Below are 16,486 nucleotides of genomic sequence, written 5' to 3' on the forward strand. Positions count from 1 at the left end.
ATAGAGCCATGTATATTCACAACATGTGCCATATATACTGAGGGACTTGAGGGATTTTCCAAGGTATATTCGACTTCATTTTGAACTTACTGATTATTTTACTTCCTTACAGAATGTATAAATGAACTCATTTTTTGCTCCCCAAGATATAAATCTGTTGCAAATATCTAACAAGGGTAAAATGTAGACTCCTCTACAATGATGACGTTACCCTGCTTTCATTTACATTTTACATATTAAAAGAGACCTAAATAAATAAACGAAAGGTAAAGAGGCCCCAAATTACAAAATACCAGATAAAAAGGAAAATATACATTAAGACAAACAGAGAGCTAGGACAAGTGAGAGGCCAAGAAATTGAGTCCATCTAATTACAGAAATAAGTCAATATATTTGTGGGAGGAGCTTTATGAAGATAGTTACCTTCCCTATTTACAAGGGAAAAATATCAAGCTTTTACAAGGCCTACTCTTAAGAGTGAAGAGTTTTTAAAATATCAACTTGCCAAAAAGCTCAGAAGTCAATGCCTGCCTTTTATAATACCCATCCCCCAAAAAAGAGTCCATGGCTTCCAAAGGAGCCCGTGTTTACCAACTTCCAAATGGCATTATCGAAGAGTGCACAAGGAAGCACCTGAGCTGACAGATCTGTACAATTAGTCCTACAAAGGCCAAAGGACCTAAAATAAATCTGTAAGTTAATATTTCTGTTTTATAAGCACTACGAGAATCTTTGTTCCTCAGGCTATTTTTAAACATGCATGTGCATGGGTGGAGCTGCTGAAAAGAGATGTGGCCTTTAACTACACCAAGAAATCACTATGGATTGTGCCAAATTTATGAGCTACATGCAATAGCATACCTTAGAGGAAAGCACAGTTGATTTTATACCAAGATCAAATGAATCCTCGATTAATCGAAATTTCAATGATCCAGGACAAAACATATATAAGTCAATAAATTTTGAATACTTGTTCCCTAGCCTTTCAGACCAGTGGGAGGATGAAGTAGAAAGAACAAAGGACAAGGAGCCAAGACATACAGATGATGCTGCATCTATGAAGCCAGGGAGGTGGACCATCAGAGGATATTCAAAGCCCTTCTGGCTGGGACAAGGCCAACAATGTCACATCACCCTTATTCATTCAAAAATGTACTAATAGGGGCCCCTAGGTGGCTCAGTGGTTGAGCATCTGCCTTCGGCTTAGGGCATAATCCCGGAGTCCTAGGATCAAATCCCACATCAGGCTTCCCACAGGAAGCCTGCTTCTCCCGCTGCCTGTGTCTCTCATGAATAAATAAATAAAATCTTAAAAAAAAAAAAAAAGTCCTAATAATTGGCAATGACATAATGTTTTTTAAAGGAGGCAGCTCCTGTCATAATTATGACACAAAGGAAAACCTACAAGCTCAATGTTAAATGCGAACATAAACCAAATGCATTTAAAGACACAAAGTCTACAGAATAACTGACCAGTTCCCTTCAAAAGTACCGTGGTCCAGAAAGACCAAAAAAAAAAAAAAAAAAGGAGAAAGGAACTGTCCCGTATTGGAAGAGACAAAGACAAAAAGACATGACAACTAAATGCAGTGTGGGATCCTGGACTGACTCCTAGACTAGAAAAATGGTATTAGTGGACTACTGCCAAATTTGAATAAGGTCAATGACAAATTCACATTGTATCAATGCTAATTCCCTGGTTTTTAAAATTATACAGTGGTTCAGGAAAGCTGGGTAAAGGATATTCTCGAATTCTTTGTCTGTTTTGCAACATTTTATAAGTCAGATTACTGTTGACCCTTGAACAACATAGGTTTGAACTGCGTGGGTCCTCTTCCATGTGGATTTTTTTCAATACAGTACTGTATTGTGATGCATTTTCTCTTCCTTATGATTTTCTTAATATTTTTCCCTCTAGCTTTCCTACCATCAAAATACATTACACAATATATATAAGATATGTGTTAATCAATCATCAGCAAGGCTTCAGCCAATAGCAGGCTACTCATTGTTAAGTCTTCAGGGGGGGTCAAAAGGACACAAATGCCACGCTGTTTAGGGTCAACTGCATTTCTCAAAGTTAAGAACTGAAAAACAAAATGAAAATGACAATAAAGAGTGCTGAGAACAGAATAAGTTTTAGAATCCCAGAGCCCTCAGTCTGAAGTCCATCTGTGGGAGTCTTCGGCAAATTATTTTATTTTATTTTTAAATTTTTTATTTATTTATTTATGAGAGACACAGAGAGACGCAGAGGGAGAAGCAGGGACCCTGTGGAAAGCCTGGTGTAGGACTCAATTCCAGGACCCCAGGATCACGATCTGAGCCAAAGGCAGATGCTCAGCAACTGAGCCACCCAGGTGCCCCCCAATTATTTCAATTTCAGCCTGCCTTAGTTTCTTCATCTGTAAAATTATAGGGGAAAAAAACTCCTCTCAAAGAGCTATTATAGAAATTAAAGGGAATAATTTTATGTAAAGTGTAACAACTTAACACCTTAGCACCTTGCAAGTTCTCAATAAATAGTAGCGGTTTTTTGCCTCTGAAGAATGAAATCAACATTTTTAAAGACTTAGTTTCAGAACTTCAGCTTTTATCTTGCAATTTACTGTGGTGTGGCATTAAGTATACTCCTAGTATCCTCCTGCAAACCAAATATACTTAATTTATAAATCTAAAAACTATTAGAAGACATTTTTTTCCAGAATAGTAAAACTCCACACGCTCATGCTTTACCAATTCAGAGTCTGTGTGACAAGAGCTCCTGACACATCCCTCTCTACTAGCATTAGGGAAGGCATCACGTCAGAGAAGGAGGAGTACTAGAAAGAATATTTACTTTTTTAAGAAGGCAATAACCCCTTTCTAAATACTCTAAAAGCTCTCATATATTTGTAATTAAAATATGGGGTGCCTGGCTGAGTCATTGAAGCAAGTGACTCTAGATCTCATGGTCGTGAATTTGAGCTCCACCATGGGGTAGAGATTACTTAAAACCTTATAAAAAAAATATGAACCTTGCCCCACACTCTATGTCTATAACATGCCCCTGAGAAAGCATTTATCATAAAAATTAACATATTTCTCTCTGTCCCCTTGACAGTGAGCTCCCTGAAGGCTGGGCCATGTTTTATTTACCTCTTCCTTCTTCCAGGAGCAAAATGATAAACAGACTTATGACAAATGTCCATTAGTAGACTTATGAAAATTTTCCTGTTAGTACTTTGGTAGTGTAGTTAAAAACCTTGCCCTACCAGGATGCCTGGGTGGCTCAGTGATTGAGCATCTGCCTTTGGATTAGGGTGTGATCCCAGGGTCCTGGGATTGAGTCCCGCATCAGGCTCCCTGCAGGGAACCAGCTTCTCCCTCTGCCTCTGTGTGTCTTTTATGAATAAATTAAAATATATATATTAAAAAAAAACTGGCCCTACCTTTCATAAACTGATTAAGCCACAACCACCATTAGATAAGTGTCTAAGTACCCTTTAACATCATTTAAATAACATTTAAAAAATAAGTCATAATTTAAATGTGCACCATTATTCATGCTCTTTCTTCTGTTTATTACTCCAAGTTGGTAAAGATGTATGCAGACTACTTCTCTCAGCTTTTTATTTTTAGGTTCATAAAATAAATGTGAGAAATTATTATTGTTAGGATGACTCTCAAGATTTTTAACAAGTACTTTAAAGCACCTACTGTGTGCGGACATGCAATTCTGTGGGTTATCCACTTAATTTCCCCCAAACAATTCCAGAAGACAGTTACTACTATATTACTCTGCAGATGAGGAGCCTAAGGCATAGAAAAAGAACTGACTTGCCCAAACTCACACAGCTAGAAGCGCTCCGGCCCCCCGTCTGATGTCAGAGCCCGTGCTCTTCCTGCTTGCACCATTCTGCTTCATGTCGAACCTAATCTTCTAGTAGGATTGAAGATAGGAAGATAAAAGAAAGACTATTACAGTGTAAGGAAAAAGATAAATAACCATTATGTTAAACTAGCCCTATTATCATTTGTCAGATCATTTATTTGGGAAATATGGGTTCACCCCCATATGCAGGAGCTTTTCAGAAAGAGATGTTCTCCACAAATAAGGGGCAGATTCGCAAGGGGAAAAAAAAAAGAGAGGATCAGAAACAGAAACATTATTAATTACCCAATCAACTTGCTACTCTAAATGGAAATAGCCATTCATAAATCGCCTTTATGAGTTTAAGGGTCAACACTCCAACCATTTTGTTCGGTACATCAGGCTCCTGATAGAATAAATAAAAACCTGAGGCCACTGTGTTGAAGCAAAGAAATTATTTAAATCTGTCCATTTTACTATAGTACCTCAAGTAAGGACATGCAACTGCAGCCCACACGAACTTCAGTCTGAAATTACACAGGGCTACACTCCAGAGCAGTATATTTCATTCATTCACACTGTAAGGATTTGCTGAGCACCTACTATGCTCCAGGATCTCTTTGGGTGCTTGGGATGCATCAGGAACAAATCAAAGATCTCTGCCCATGAAGCTTACATTTTATTCACAATGATTCTTGCCTATGGCACAGAAAGAAAATCAACCTGAACAACTCTGTAGTAACACTGAAAAGCTCTTAATTTCTCTGGCCTCATTTGAGAAGAAACAGACATCCAGTCAACACAACGGCCCTCTGGGTTCCGTTTTAATGACTTTTCAGTTTTAGGCAGAGAAAACTGGAGTAGTGTTTGAATCTAGCTCATGAATGCAAGCCCAGTAAACAGATCCACGTGAGCTTGAGTTTCTAGAGCCCGAGTGAGCTTCTAGACTGCTACCTTCATCCATGCAACTTTGTGTGCTCTTTGTAGGTGGTTTGAAGTAAAAGGAAGGAAACAGCTGTACGTGTTAAGAGCTGGAAAGCTACGAGTCACACAAAGAAAGAAACCTAAATGCACTGTCAGGTGCACTTACAATATAGTGCATGGAAACTACAGTTTAACATCTGTAATAATGAATAAACCATTTTGGGTTTCAGAGCATTCCTCCATGAAGGGTTCATTGAGAAACACTATATTCCATGAACAAAGAGTTCTGTGGTGTTTGTTTTCAAGGTGCCACTTAGCTTTGAAAGCATGTAGCTAATATTTTGCCTGTGGTATCCAACAGGCAGGTGTAAGAAGAGCAAACATTCCTCAGGTTTTAAAAATAGTAGTATATAATAACTTGGAAGGCAAGTCCTAACATACCAAAAGGCGGAGATCAGTAGACGCTATTTAAAATAGAACATCCTCAGTGCGAAGCAGCTTCAAACATACCATTGTGCAAAATCAGATTAAATGCTTCCCAGAGATCCTCAAATGATTGTCCCTTCTGCCAAGTGCCTTCCTTTGAAAAAAAAATACATAAAGACTAAGAGAAAAATAAAAGTATATTTAGCCACAAAGATCGTTCTTACTACCTTACACTTACAAAAAAGCTTATGCTTGTCAAACTATTACACATTTGATCCTCACAATAATCCGGGGAGACAGGTGAGGTACACGGCACTATTATTTCACAGATACAAAATTAAGACAGTAGGGTTGTCATACACAGTTATGGTTGTTGCTCACTGCATAAGGTCTTCTAGTCAAGCAGACCTGGGGACACATGGCTACAACCATGTAGCGGAAGGAGTGCTGAGACAGAGCAGGGATGGGACTTTGGTCCCCACACCCAGGCTAACAAATCACAATAACCCAGTTTTCAAGTCCTTCCGGCAGGTGCTGCTTGCCATCAGAAACTAAGGCCAGATGTCAGAGCCACAAGCTCCAAACAAACCCCCCCCACCCCCCCAGTTTTCAACCGATCTGATCCACTTCAGACACTGTGCTAACCCTACAGCACCTAAGAGGGTTGCTCAGCTGCGAAAACTGGATCAATTTGAGCCAAGATGGGCCCCATTTATGACCTTTCACTGGCTTTTCCCTTCATTATAATACTAAAAACCACGTCCAGGTGTGAGATTTAACAGGCTAAATTAGACATGCAATTCAAGAAGCAGGAAGCACTGATCTTTAAGTGTGCAAGCACCAAAAAATCCCCAAGCCTACATGTTTAGATGTCATCCCTTTTCAGCTTAAGCCTCCTTCAAACCCTCCCAGACCTCTCCTTGGGGAGCCAGACTCCAGACTCTGGCCTGCCTCCCCTGCACTGGAGCATTATGTCCTGATGAGGCTTTGCCTGGAATTCTTGCTCAGCCTTCATTTCCATGGCTTGGCCCAAGGGCCTGATTGGCTAACAACCCCTCTTGCTAATTTGCATGAACAGCCCAGTTTCCTTTCCAATAGCCCCATATACTGTAAGCTTGTGGAGTCAACCACCTAGATGAGGCCCCTTTCTAATTTGCACAAGGGCACAGACTGCTTTTTAATGAGGAAAGCACAATGAGAGGCATCCAGATCTACTGACTTCCAATGCAGGGATTTAAGTAATGGAAGGTGAAAATTCTCACAGCAAGTGGATTCACTGACATCTCATAATTTATTGACTCACATAGTCCCTCTGAGGCATTGCTTTGGATGTGTAGTGTCATCCATACTGTTCACATTGTCCCATTGCCAAGCCTTTTCTGAAAATGTTCTTTCCCTAGCCCTGCCTTCCAAAATATCCTACTTACTACATACCAGGCACTTTGCCAAGTATTTTATAATAATTCTTACACATTGTTACTGCACGCAGCTATATAAGTGACCTCAGCTATAACACACGGCACACAAAAACCACCCAGCTGAACCCAGTCAACCCACAGAAGCCTGAGCCTCCCAAGTCTTAGCTGATTGCTTTAATCAGCTAAATCACAGGGGTGATTTGTTACATAGCAACAGAAAACTGAAACACTGGATTTTCTCACATTACCACACATCTACACTATGCCCTTACATGAGGCAAACAGGTCCACCAAGATGAATAAACTCTTAGACACTAGAGGAAAAAAAAACTGAGACTGGACACAGAGCAAAGCAAAGATGATGCTGGAACATTTTTTTCCCCCTCAATAATCCTCTGAGGGCCTATAATGTGGCAGGCAGCACTGCCTGGGGACTAGGAGTTTAGACTTTGGATTCAGATGTGCTGAAATCCTGGCTCTCCCAAATGCTGACTGCAGGAACTTGGAAAAGTTGCTTCAACTTCTCTGAGCCTCAGTTTCTCTAGGCAGTGAAATGGAAATCGGTCCTAATTCCTTCCTGCACCTGTTGGAAGGCATAAACATGATAATGTACAAAAGCAGTTCCTCCCCCTCAGTTCCTCCCTAAGAAATTCCTATTCACACTTCAGCCATCATCTCACAAAGGCCACTTTTTTGAGAAAGCCTTTCTTAATGGCTACCCTGGCAGGACTTCAGCAGACCTTCCCTGCTCTATTTGGTCCCAGCAATATGAATTTTCTGTGTAAATACACGTCATCAATGGGAAGTATGTGTTCATTAGTTGTTCCTATATTAACATCAGTCTCACCCACTAGAGACCATCAGCTTCATGAGAAGAGGGTCTTTCTGTTGGGCGCTAGCACCCAGCTCTTGATAAGAATGATCCAGAATGGCATTCCAAGGGAACAGTGGCATTAGAGAATCCACACTCCAGACTGCCAATCCTAATAAAAAATAGAGTGCTGTTTCTCATCTGGGCCCAGAGGTCTGGCCTAAGGCAAAGACTCCAGCAGAATCACAATTCATGCTTTCATTGGTTTATTCACTCATCATTTGCCAGATGTTTTACTGAGCACCTACTAGATGGTGGGCACTATTCTAGTTACTGAAGGTCCATGAACAGTATCAGCAAGTTGACATTCTCCTGAGAAAAAAAAAAGGGCGGGGGGGCCTCTCTGGTGACACCATGTTAACCAGCGTCCTAAATCACTCCTTGTGACCTAAGTCCTCAACTGCATCACCTCCTCTAATGGAGGTCAGGTCTTATTTAAAAAATTAACTTCCTCTCCCAGCATCTCTGTGTTGCATATGGAGTGTATGGCGTGGGGGCTGCTACCGAAGGCAACACTACAATCCTGGAAAATCTTGCTTAAAAACGTCAAAGCTGAAGGGGAACCAGCTTTGAAAAAGCATCTGATACAATACTCTTATCTTAGATGCAGAAACCGAGGTCTGAAGATAGGACCCTTGACCAAATGAAGTAACTAAAGGCAGAGACAGAGTACAGTCCAGGAGTCTCCAGGTCTCAGACTTCCTGTTCTACTACCAGGAGCACAGGCCTAGCAGGCGCCCCTGGGGTCGGGAGGGCCACGGAACGCTGGGCCTAGGGCGCGGTTGTGGCAGCACCAACTACTGTGGGAACGTTTCGGAGGCACAACAGCACCTCACACGAATGATCTCACTGGATTCCTCACAACCAACCTTTGCGTTAGCACCATCATTTCCCCCATTTCACACATCACAAAACTGGGGCACAGAGGGGGTAAGCCACCTGCCCCAAGTCCCACAGCCTTTCATAAAAGAGAAAGTAGCGAGGTGGCAGGTAGCACGGCAAGGGGCGGCGGCTTCCGCGGCTCCCACTGGCTTTCACGGGCGGGGGGGGGGGGGGGGAGCGGGGGTCCACGAGGTACTAGAAAGATCGACGAGTCAGGAGCATCCCCAGCCAGCTCCAGAGCTGAACATTGCCCGCGACCGCGCGGCAGCGTGTGAACCTGGTGCTGCGCACGGGCCCTTCCCCGCACCGCGTCCCGGGGAGGCCTGGGCCGCCTTCGAGGAAATCCGCCCGCACCGCACCGCCCCCCCCGCCCCGCACATCCCGACGCGGAGCCCGCAGCGCTAGCGACAGGGCGCGGGCTCCGCGGGGGAACGGGGGGCGGAGGGAGGGGATGGGGGGGAGTGGGCCGGGGCCGGGGGGTCGGGCCGGGGACCGGGGGGCCGGGGGCGGGGTTCGGGGCCGCGCGGGGCCGGCGGGTACCTTGCGGAGGAAGCTGGCGACCACCTGCTCGAAGGGGTACTTGTACACCTGGTGCACGTCCACCGTGACCCCCATCGTCGCGCCGGGCGCCGGGCTGTGCCCGGGCCGCAGCGTCCACACCCGCCAAAGGGGCGTGGGGGTTGTTTTCCCTCCCTTTTCAAACTTCGGAAACTTTATTGTCCTCGCGGCGGCGCGGACAGGCGCCCGGCCCCGCCCTGGCCCGGCCCGCGGAGTGGAGGCGGGGGGCGGGGCCGCGGGGCAGGGGGCGGGGCGGGGGCGGGGCCCGGGGGCAGGGGGCGGGGCCCGCGGGGGCAGGGGGCGGGGCCCGGGAGCAGGGGGCGGGGCCGCAGCCGCAGCCGGACCTCGGCGGCGGTGCTTCTCCGTGGTCGCCCTGCCCGAGCCCGCGCTCGGCGGCCCTCGGACGACCGATCCTAAACACCGAAACCACCCGGCCTGCAACCGGAGTTGTAATAGAACCCTCCTCCGCGTTGCGGAGCCCGGGTGACGAAGGTCGGCAACTGCGTGACCCACACGACCCGAGCAGCTGTCTCAAAGGCTTGAAGCTGCCGCTAAGTGCAGTAAAAATTGCCCACATGCGCTGGGAGTGTTCAGGAAGTAAAGAGCCATGGCTTAGCGTAGCCGACCGTGTGAAGGAAATTCCTGTGCTCCTCAAAGTGGAAATACCACGGGGCCAGGGAGAAAAGGGGAATGTGGGTACTTTTCCCTGGACCGTACGAATTTTGCAAGAAGGAGCAAGGGAATCCGTGTATGCAATAGGTCATTCAACGCATTGCTCACTGAGCATCTGCTCTGGGCCAAGCACTGGGCAGGCACTGCACATTCAGTAGTAAATAACGCATGGTCCCTGCGGCCAGGTACAGGGGTGAGCCCGGTGGTTGGACATCCAATAAACAAAGTAGGGAAACAAACAGGCTAACAGATTATAAAGTTATAGGACGTGGGGCCCGATTTTAGCTGGGATGAATGAGGAAGGTCTCTGAGGTGGTTGGTGACTTTAACCTTTATAATTTTATAATCTCGATTGCTACAGACACACAAAATCATACTGGCGCTGCAAAACCATAGGCCGGGATAAATCCAGCTCTTCCTTACTCGGTGCTTCACTCCCACCACTGCAAGAGACTGGAGACATATATGCCCATTGTAACAGGCCTCCTTTTAAATTCATAGCCACTAACTTCAGCGGGCCTTTTGATGGCACTGGACAAAAAACAAAAACAAACAACAACCAAAAACCCCACAAACTACATGTCTGTAATTCACTGTCCCATAGCCTTCTTACCTCAAACCCTCAACGCTTCCTTCCCAGCCTGTTCTCAGGTGACTACCTTGCTTCCTTTTTCACTTACTTAAATAGGAAACCTATCTCTACCATGTCTGTCTACCCGCTTCTGCAAATGCTCTGCCCTCTGTCCTGTTCCTGTGAGTGAACTGTCAGCGCTTAATTTAAGGCCAGTCCCTCCACCGGTCCACTGAATCCAGCAGTGGGCTTGCAAATGGTTAACAAACAGCTCTCCTTTTAAAAAACAACCAAAACAAGGTCCGGATGTCTACTGGTTGCAGTTTCTGTTGCATAAATACTCCCACTGTGGCCAATTTCAAACTACCAAAGTGATGTCGCTAAATGTGGAGTTGGGAAGACAAGCGCAGGCATGCACCACTGTGTGGCATTTCCACCATCCACATGCAGTAGACATAACAGCTAGGACATAGCTAACAGAGCCAATGCAGAACAAAGAACAAAACTGGAGGTATCACAAATTCTAGATTTCCAAATATACTACAAAATATAGTAAAACAGTATGGTACATACACTGTTGGTGGGAGTGTAAATTGCTGTGGCCACTGTGGAAAACAGTATGGAGGGTCCTCAAAAAGTTAAAAATAGAACTACCCTATGATTCAATCACTCCACTATTATTTACCCAAGGAAAATGAAAACACTAACTCAAAAAGATATATGCACCCCTATGTTTATTGCAGCATTATTTATAATAACCAATATATGGAAGCAACCTAAGTGTTCAATAGACAAATGGGTAAGGAAGATATTGTGTGTATACACACATGCACGCACACACACACATATATATACATACATATATAACGAAGGATAGCCTGAAGAAAAGCAAGCAGGAACAAGAGGTCCCCATCCTAAGAGGAAGCTACCCTTAGAAGGAAAAAGACCCCATATTATTATTCTAGGCTTTACTAAATGCCCCAGATTTAAGTCTTCCTACTGGGAGGACTTAACAACTTGTCTGTGACAGACAGGAAGGGAATGGCCTTGGGTGTCCTAACCCAGGCCTGGGGGCCAGCTCAACAACTAGTGGGATTTTTTTCTTTTAAGATTTTATTTATTTGGGCAGCCCAGGTGGCTCAGCAGTTTGGCACCGCCTTTAGCCCATTTAGCCCAGGGTGTGATCCTGGAGATCCAGGATCGAGTCCCGCGTCGGGCTCCCTGCATGGAGCCTGCTTCTCCCTCTGCCTATGTCTGTTCCTCTCTCTGTGTGTCTCTCATGAATAAATAAATAAAATATTTTTTTAAAGATTTTATTTATTTATTTGAGGGGGGATGGAAGCGGGAACCCCAATGCAGGGCTCCATCCAAGGACCCCAGGATCATGACCGGAGCTAAAGGGAGACTCTTATCCCACTGAGCCCCCCAGGCACCCCAGCCAACATGGTATTTAAACAAAGAGCTTGATCTGGTGGCCTGCCTGCCGCTGTCCAGCATGATTCATGGAAGTGGTGGGGCCACCACCCTCTCCAATGGGAGAGGCTACAAGACACCACCCTGGAAGGAGCCCTCCACCCTTTCCCACATGAACAACTACCTGATTGGTAGATGAGAATGTGGACAGAAACCTGATTGGGTGACAGGTGCATGGAGGGTTACTCATATTAAAACAGCCCACATTATAGAGCCCATAAAATCCCATAGATTTAAACATCAAACTTGCAACCCTCTTGGGTCCCCTCCCTCTTAGAGAGCACTGTACTTTCACTCAATAAACTTTACTTTGCTGCCACCACTCTTTGGTCTACCTCTTCATTCTTCGAAGTGGCATGACCAAGAACCACGGGCACTGAAGGAAAAGAAATCCTGCAACATATATATAATGGAATATTCCACAGCCATAAAAGAAGATGAGATTGTGGCATTTGAGACAACATGGATGGAACTAGAGAGTACTATGCTAAGTGAAGTAGGTCAGACTGAGAAAGACAAATACCATATGATTTCACTCATATGTGGAATGTAAAAAAATATATATGAATTTAAAAAAAGCAGAAGCCGACCTGTAAATACAGAGAACCAACTGATAGTTGCCAGAGCAAAGGGGTGTGCTTGGATGGGCAAAATGGATGATGGGGAATGGGAGATAATGGGCTTCCAGTTACAGAATGAATAAGTCACAGTAATAAAAGATACAGCACAGGGAATATAGTCAATGATATTGTAACAGTGATGTATGGTGGCAGAGGATAGCTACACTTGTGAGGAGCATAGCATAACATATGAAAAAGTTGAATCAAGATGTTGTACACATGAAACTAATGTATCTCTGTGGATCAACTAGACTCAAAAAAAAATTTCTTTAAAGGAACACAGGGCCACCTGGGTGATACAATTGGTTAAGCAACTGACTCTTGGTTTTGGTTCAGGTCATGATCTCCTGGGTCATGAGATCAAGCCCTGCATAGGGCTCTGCAGTCACTGGGGAGTCTGTTTGAAGAGTCTCTCCTCTGCCCCTCTCCCAAACTGTTCGCAATCTCTTTCTCTAAAATAAATAAGTAAATCTTTAAAAAAAAAAATAGAACACAGTTAATGGCAAATGTAGTAATACAATTAAGAAGGGATGAGTTTTGAATACCTATTACCTTCTTAAATATAGTTTACCTAACTGCAAATTTATATAATTTGTCTGTTCAACAACCAGCTAACAGGGTTCAGAACACAGCAGTCCAAAATATGACAGCATGGCATTTTGAATATTTTAAGCTGAAGGAGTTTAAGAAAATAGCAGAAGCAGGAAGTTCTCTGACCTTCCCCTCTCTTTCTTGCCTGAAGCAGGTCATAAGACCTTCTTCTGAGAAGTGTTCTCTGTATGCCAGAAAAAAGGAGCATCCTTAACTCCAGGATGAGATTATTTCCCAGAAGAATCCAAACAAACAGGCCTTGCCAAGTTTCCCAGTATTGATTACACTTACCTTAAACTCTTTGTCCTATTATATTTCTACATTACTGCCCGCTCTTCATCACACCTTGTATAAAAACCTTCAGGTACAGCCATTTCTTCAGGTCCTTATTTCCGTATGAAGGAGCCCATCCATGTTCCATAAAACTTTGAGTAAGTAAATGTCTACACTTCTCTCCGATTAATCTGGCTTTGTCAGTTGAATTTTTCAGACCCTGCCAGGGACCCTAAGAGGAAAGGTCAAGGAAAACTTTTTCCTGCCCTATAGAGCTATACTGCATCACTGAAAATTTCCTTGCCCTCTTTCTTGTTCAAGGACATCTCTTTATCCATAGTTCCCCTTTATTCTAACATCAGTTTTGGCTCTTGCGGATCATTCCAACCAGGACACACATGTACACTGTGATTTCTTCCATCTTAAAAAAATTTCACTCTTAACCCCATACCATTTTCCAGCTCTACTCTTATCCTCTGTTCCATTTTTGCTCCTCATAATCTCTTGAACCTATTCCAATCAATTTGGGCCTCTGCCAGTTCACTGAAACTACTATTGTCAAGGTCACCAATGACGAAATTGCTAAATTCACCAGTTAATTCTTAATCCTCACCTTACTAAACCTAAAAGCAGCGCTTCTTTGAAATTCTTATAAGGAGAGAAATGGAGGGTTAGATGTCAAAGCCTTTGACTATATGTACAAAGCAACTCTACTATATTACCACCCCTCCTTACAGAAAAACAAACAAGCAGCAGTCTCCCTGGGGGACCACAGAGACCCACAAAGGAGAGATAACTCACTTGCGGAGTTGATGGTGACCCTTACCTACCTCTGCTACCAGAGAGTAGCTGGAGACTGGGTGTGAAACAGAAGACATCTGCCACATTGGGTCCTGCACCCCCACACTACTCTGACAACTACTTTCTTCTAGAATGTATCCTTGGGCAGCTACTTGCCAACTCCAGATTAGCTGCCCACAAAAGGCCAACAAAAGGTTGTGTCCTGAAAGATTAAAGGACCCAGAATCTGTTGGCTTTAGCTGGGCTGGTTGGCTGTAAGAACACAGGCCACCTGCCTAGTCCAAGGACATTGGGGTACTCTGAAGGTGGAAACATGTGCCAGGCTTGACAAGGGAAGCTACTGCCAAAGAATCATGTGGCTCAAAATCCCAGCCAGTTTGCACAACAGTAGTCTTACTTGCTATGTCCTCAAGGAAGAGAGAAAGTACTACAAACAATTCCCATTGCTTCGAAACTGGGTAGGTTAACTAGTCAGGAACTCGAGTTTGGAAACGAGCAAAATTCACACAAGTTCCTCGTTTGGTCTTTAAGATACCACACTCATCTTTGTATCTTGAAGGCAAGGCACAGTGGCTTGAACATAGTAGAAACCCAAGTACTTTGAGGGAATGGATAGATGACTGGCTCTTTATAAAAGGAATGGATGGATTTTGAGGGAATGGATGGATGACTGGCTTTGAGGGAATGGATGGATGAGGGAATGAATGGATGACTGGCTCTTTATAACGGCGATGAGGCTGAAGTGGACAGGGGCTATAGCCCTGGCCCTCTCTCTCACTCTCTCCCCTCTTCGCTTTTCTCACCCTCTTCAGGCTGGTTTACTACCCTCTTCTGACTATCCTGACCATCTCTCCATCAGTGATCTTTTTTACCCAGTCTTATGGTTGTTTGTTTATGGAAACTCCCCCCACTGAACTACCAAAGTTTCCAGACTGGAAAGAATTGTGTGCTATTCACTCTTCCCTACCCAGTGCTGAGGAGGAAACCCCCAGTCCTCCTCCTGGGTGCCTCCTTTATTCTATTGCTGCTACCACACTTAAAATACTTTTGACACCAGCTGTGGGGGTTTTCCGCACACCACGCAATTCTGTGACACCAGCTGGGTGTCCTCTAATTTAACTTAATTCTGATACTAACTATCTGGAGATAGTGCCGGATCTCATATATTAAGGGCTCAGTCCTACAAAACTGCCCCCTCCCACACCACTTCAGGTACCAATCATAAGTCCAGATTGCTACCTGTGCTTCTGACTGATGGGCTATAAATCAAATGTTCCCATGACCTCCTCCTCAGTTTGATTTACTTGCTAGAGCAGCTCACAGAACTCAGGGAAACCATTTACCTACTGTTTACCAGTTCTTACCAGTCTTCTTACCATAAGAAGATATGATAAAGCATACAGATGAATTTGCAGATGGGAGAGATGCATAGGACAAGGTAGGTAGGTGGGAAAGAATATAGAACTTCCAGGCCCCCTCCAGGTACACCACTCTCTACAGCTACATGTATTCACCAACCTGGAAGCTCTCCCAAACCCATACTTTTGAGGTTTTTATGGAGAAATCATATAGATGTGATTGATCATTAACCCATTTCTAGGCCTTCTCCACTCTCTGGAGAATGGATATGGGGCTGAACATTCCAAGATTTTAATCATGGCTTGGTCTTTCTCGTGACCAACATTCATGCAGGAGCCCCCCAGAGTCACTTCATTAGAACAAAAGACACTCCTATTACCCAGGAAATTTCAAAAGCTCAGGAGCCCAGGTCAAAACTCAAATATTAGAACAAAAGATGCTTTTATTTATTTATTGCTATTTATTGATATTTCAAGGGTTTTAGAAACTCTATGACTGGAAAGGAGTGAAGGGGAGAGTAGAGAATGGGTAGAGGGGGAGAGGAAGCAGAGACCAAAATTTTCTATTATCTCACAAGCACTCAGCAAAATGTCTGGCACATAGTATATGTTGAATAAATTCATGAATATACTTAACAGAGAATATGACCTTGAGCAAGTTCTTTCCTGCACCTGCACCTCAACAAAGTGACCAAGAGGGCCAATGCTATTTCTAAATTTCCATATAGCTCCCCAACATTTCAGGGCAGGCAACATGGATATAGTTACTATAACCAGGGTACCAAGAATGAATTTGTTGGGAGAACAAGGCAAAATCTCAGAACAAGTTCACAGTATCAGGGTGAGTAACCCCTGTGGCATCACTGAGCCAGACTTTTCATCCCTCAGTTAAAGATGAGAGTGATCAGATAGTTTTAAGAAATTTAAGAACTTTAATCAGCCAGAAAGGAAATATTTTATGGCAAGGAGCTCCTCCTAGGTCATTATACCATCCCATGGGTTACAGAGGACTTAGAAGGTCTATCACATTCCAATGACTAGTGAGAGAAATATCTAAAACATCTACTATTACACAAGAATGGATACCAAACAGAAAAAAAATAAAGTAGGGAAGAAGGATGATAAGTGGTGATGGCACAGAGGGGAAGGCCTTCCTGATAAAACTGACATTTAAGAAGAGTTTAAGAAGAGAGGG

General features: G+C 44.0%; 1 protein-coding gene across 5 annotated transcripts in view; it reads right to left on the reverse strand.

Annotated features, from left to right (window-relative positions):
- The window catches only part of PRELID2 (PRELI domain containing 2), a 67,904-nt gene extending 58,791 nt beyond the window's left edge, over positions 1–9,113 (reverse strand). For 2 of the 5 annotated variants that reach the window (XM_038530504.1, XM_038530506.1), the window contains exons 1-3: positions 8,915–9,052; positions 5,288–5,357; positions 3,834–3,922 (exon numbers count right to left, since the gene is read on the reverse strand). Coding sequence is in view for 1 of the 5 variants with exons in the window: in XM_038530503.1 (XP_038386431.1) it covers positions 8,915–8,989 (75 nt within the window). In the remaining 4 variants the exon portion in view is untranslated. Of the gene's footprint in view, positions 1–3,833; positions 3,923–5,218; positions 5,358–8,914 lie in introns of all 5 variants that reach the window. The other 3 variants (XM_038530505.1, XM_038530507.1, XM_038530503.1) reach the window with 3 other exon arrangements.
- Between the last annotated feature and the right edge of the window lie 7,373 nt (positions 9,114–16,486).

Source organism: Canis lupus, chromosome 2, assembly GCF_011100685.1.
Source record: "Canis lupus familiaris isolate Mischka breed German Shepherd chromosome 2, alternate assembly UU_Cfam_GSD_1.0, whole genome shotgun sequence".
Classification (NCBI taxonomy): Eukaryota; Metazoa; Chordata; class Mammalia; order Carnivora; family Canidae; genus Canis; species Canis lupus.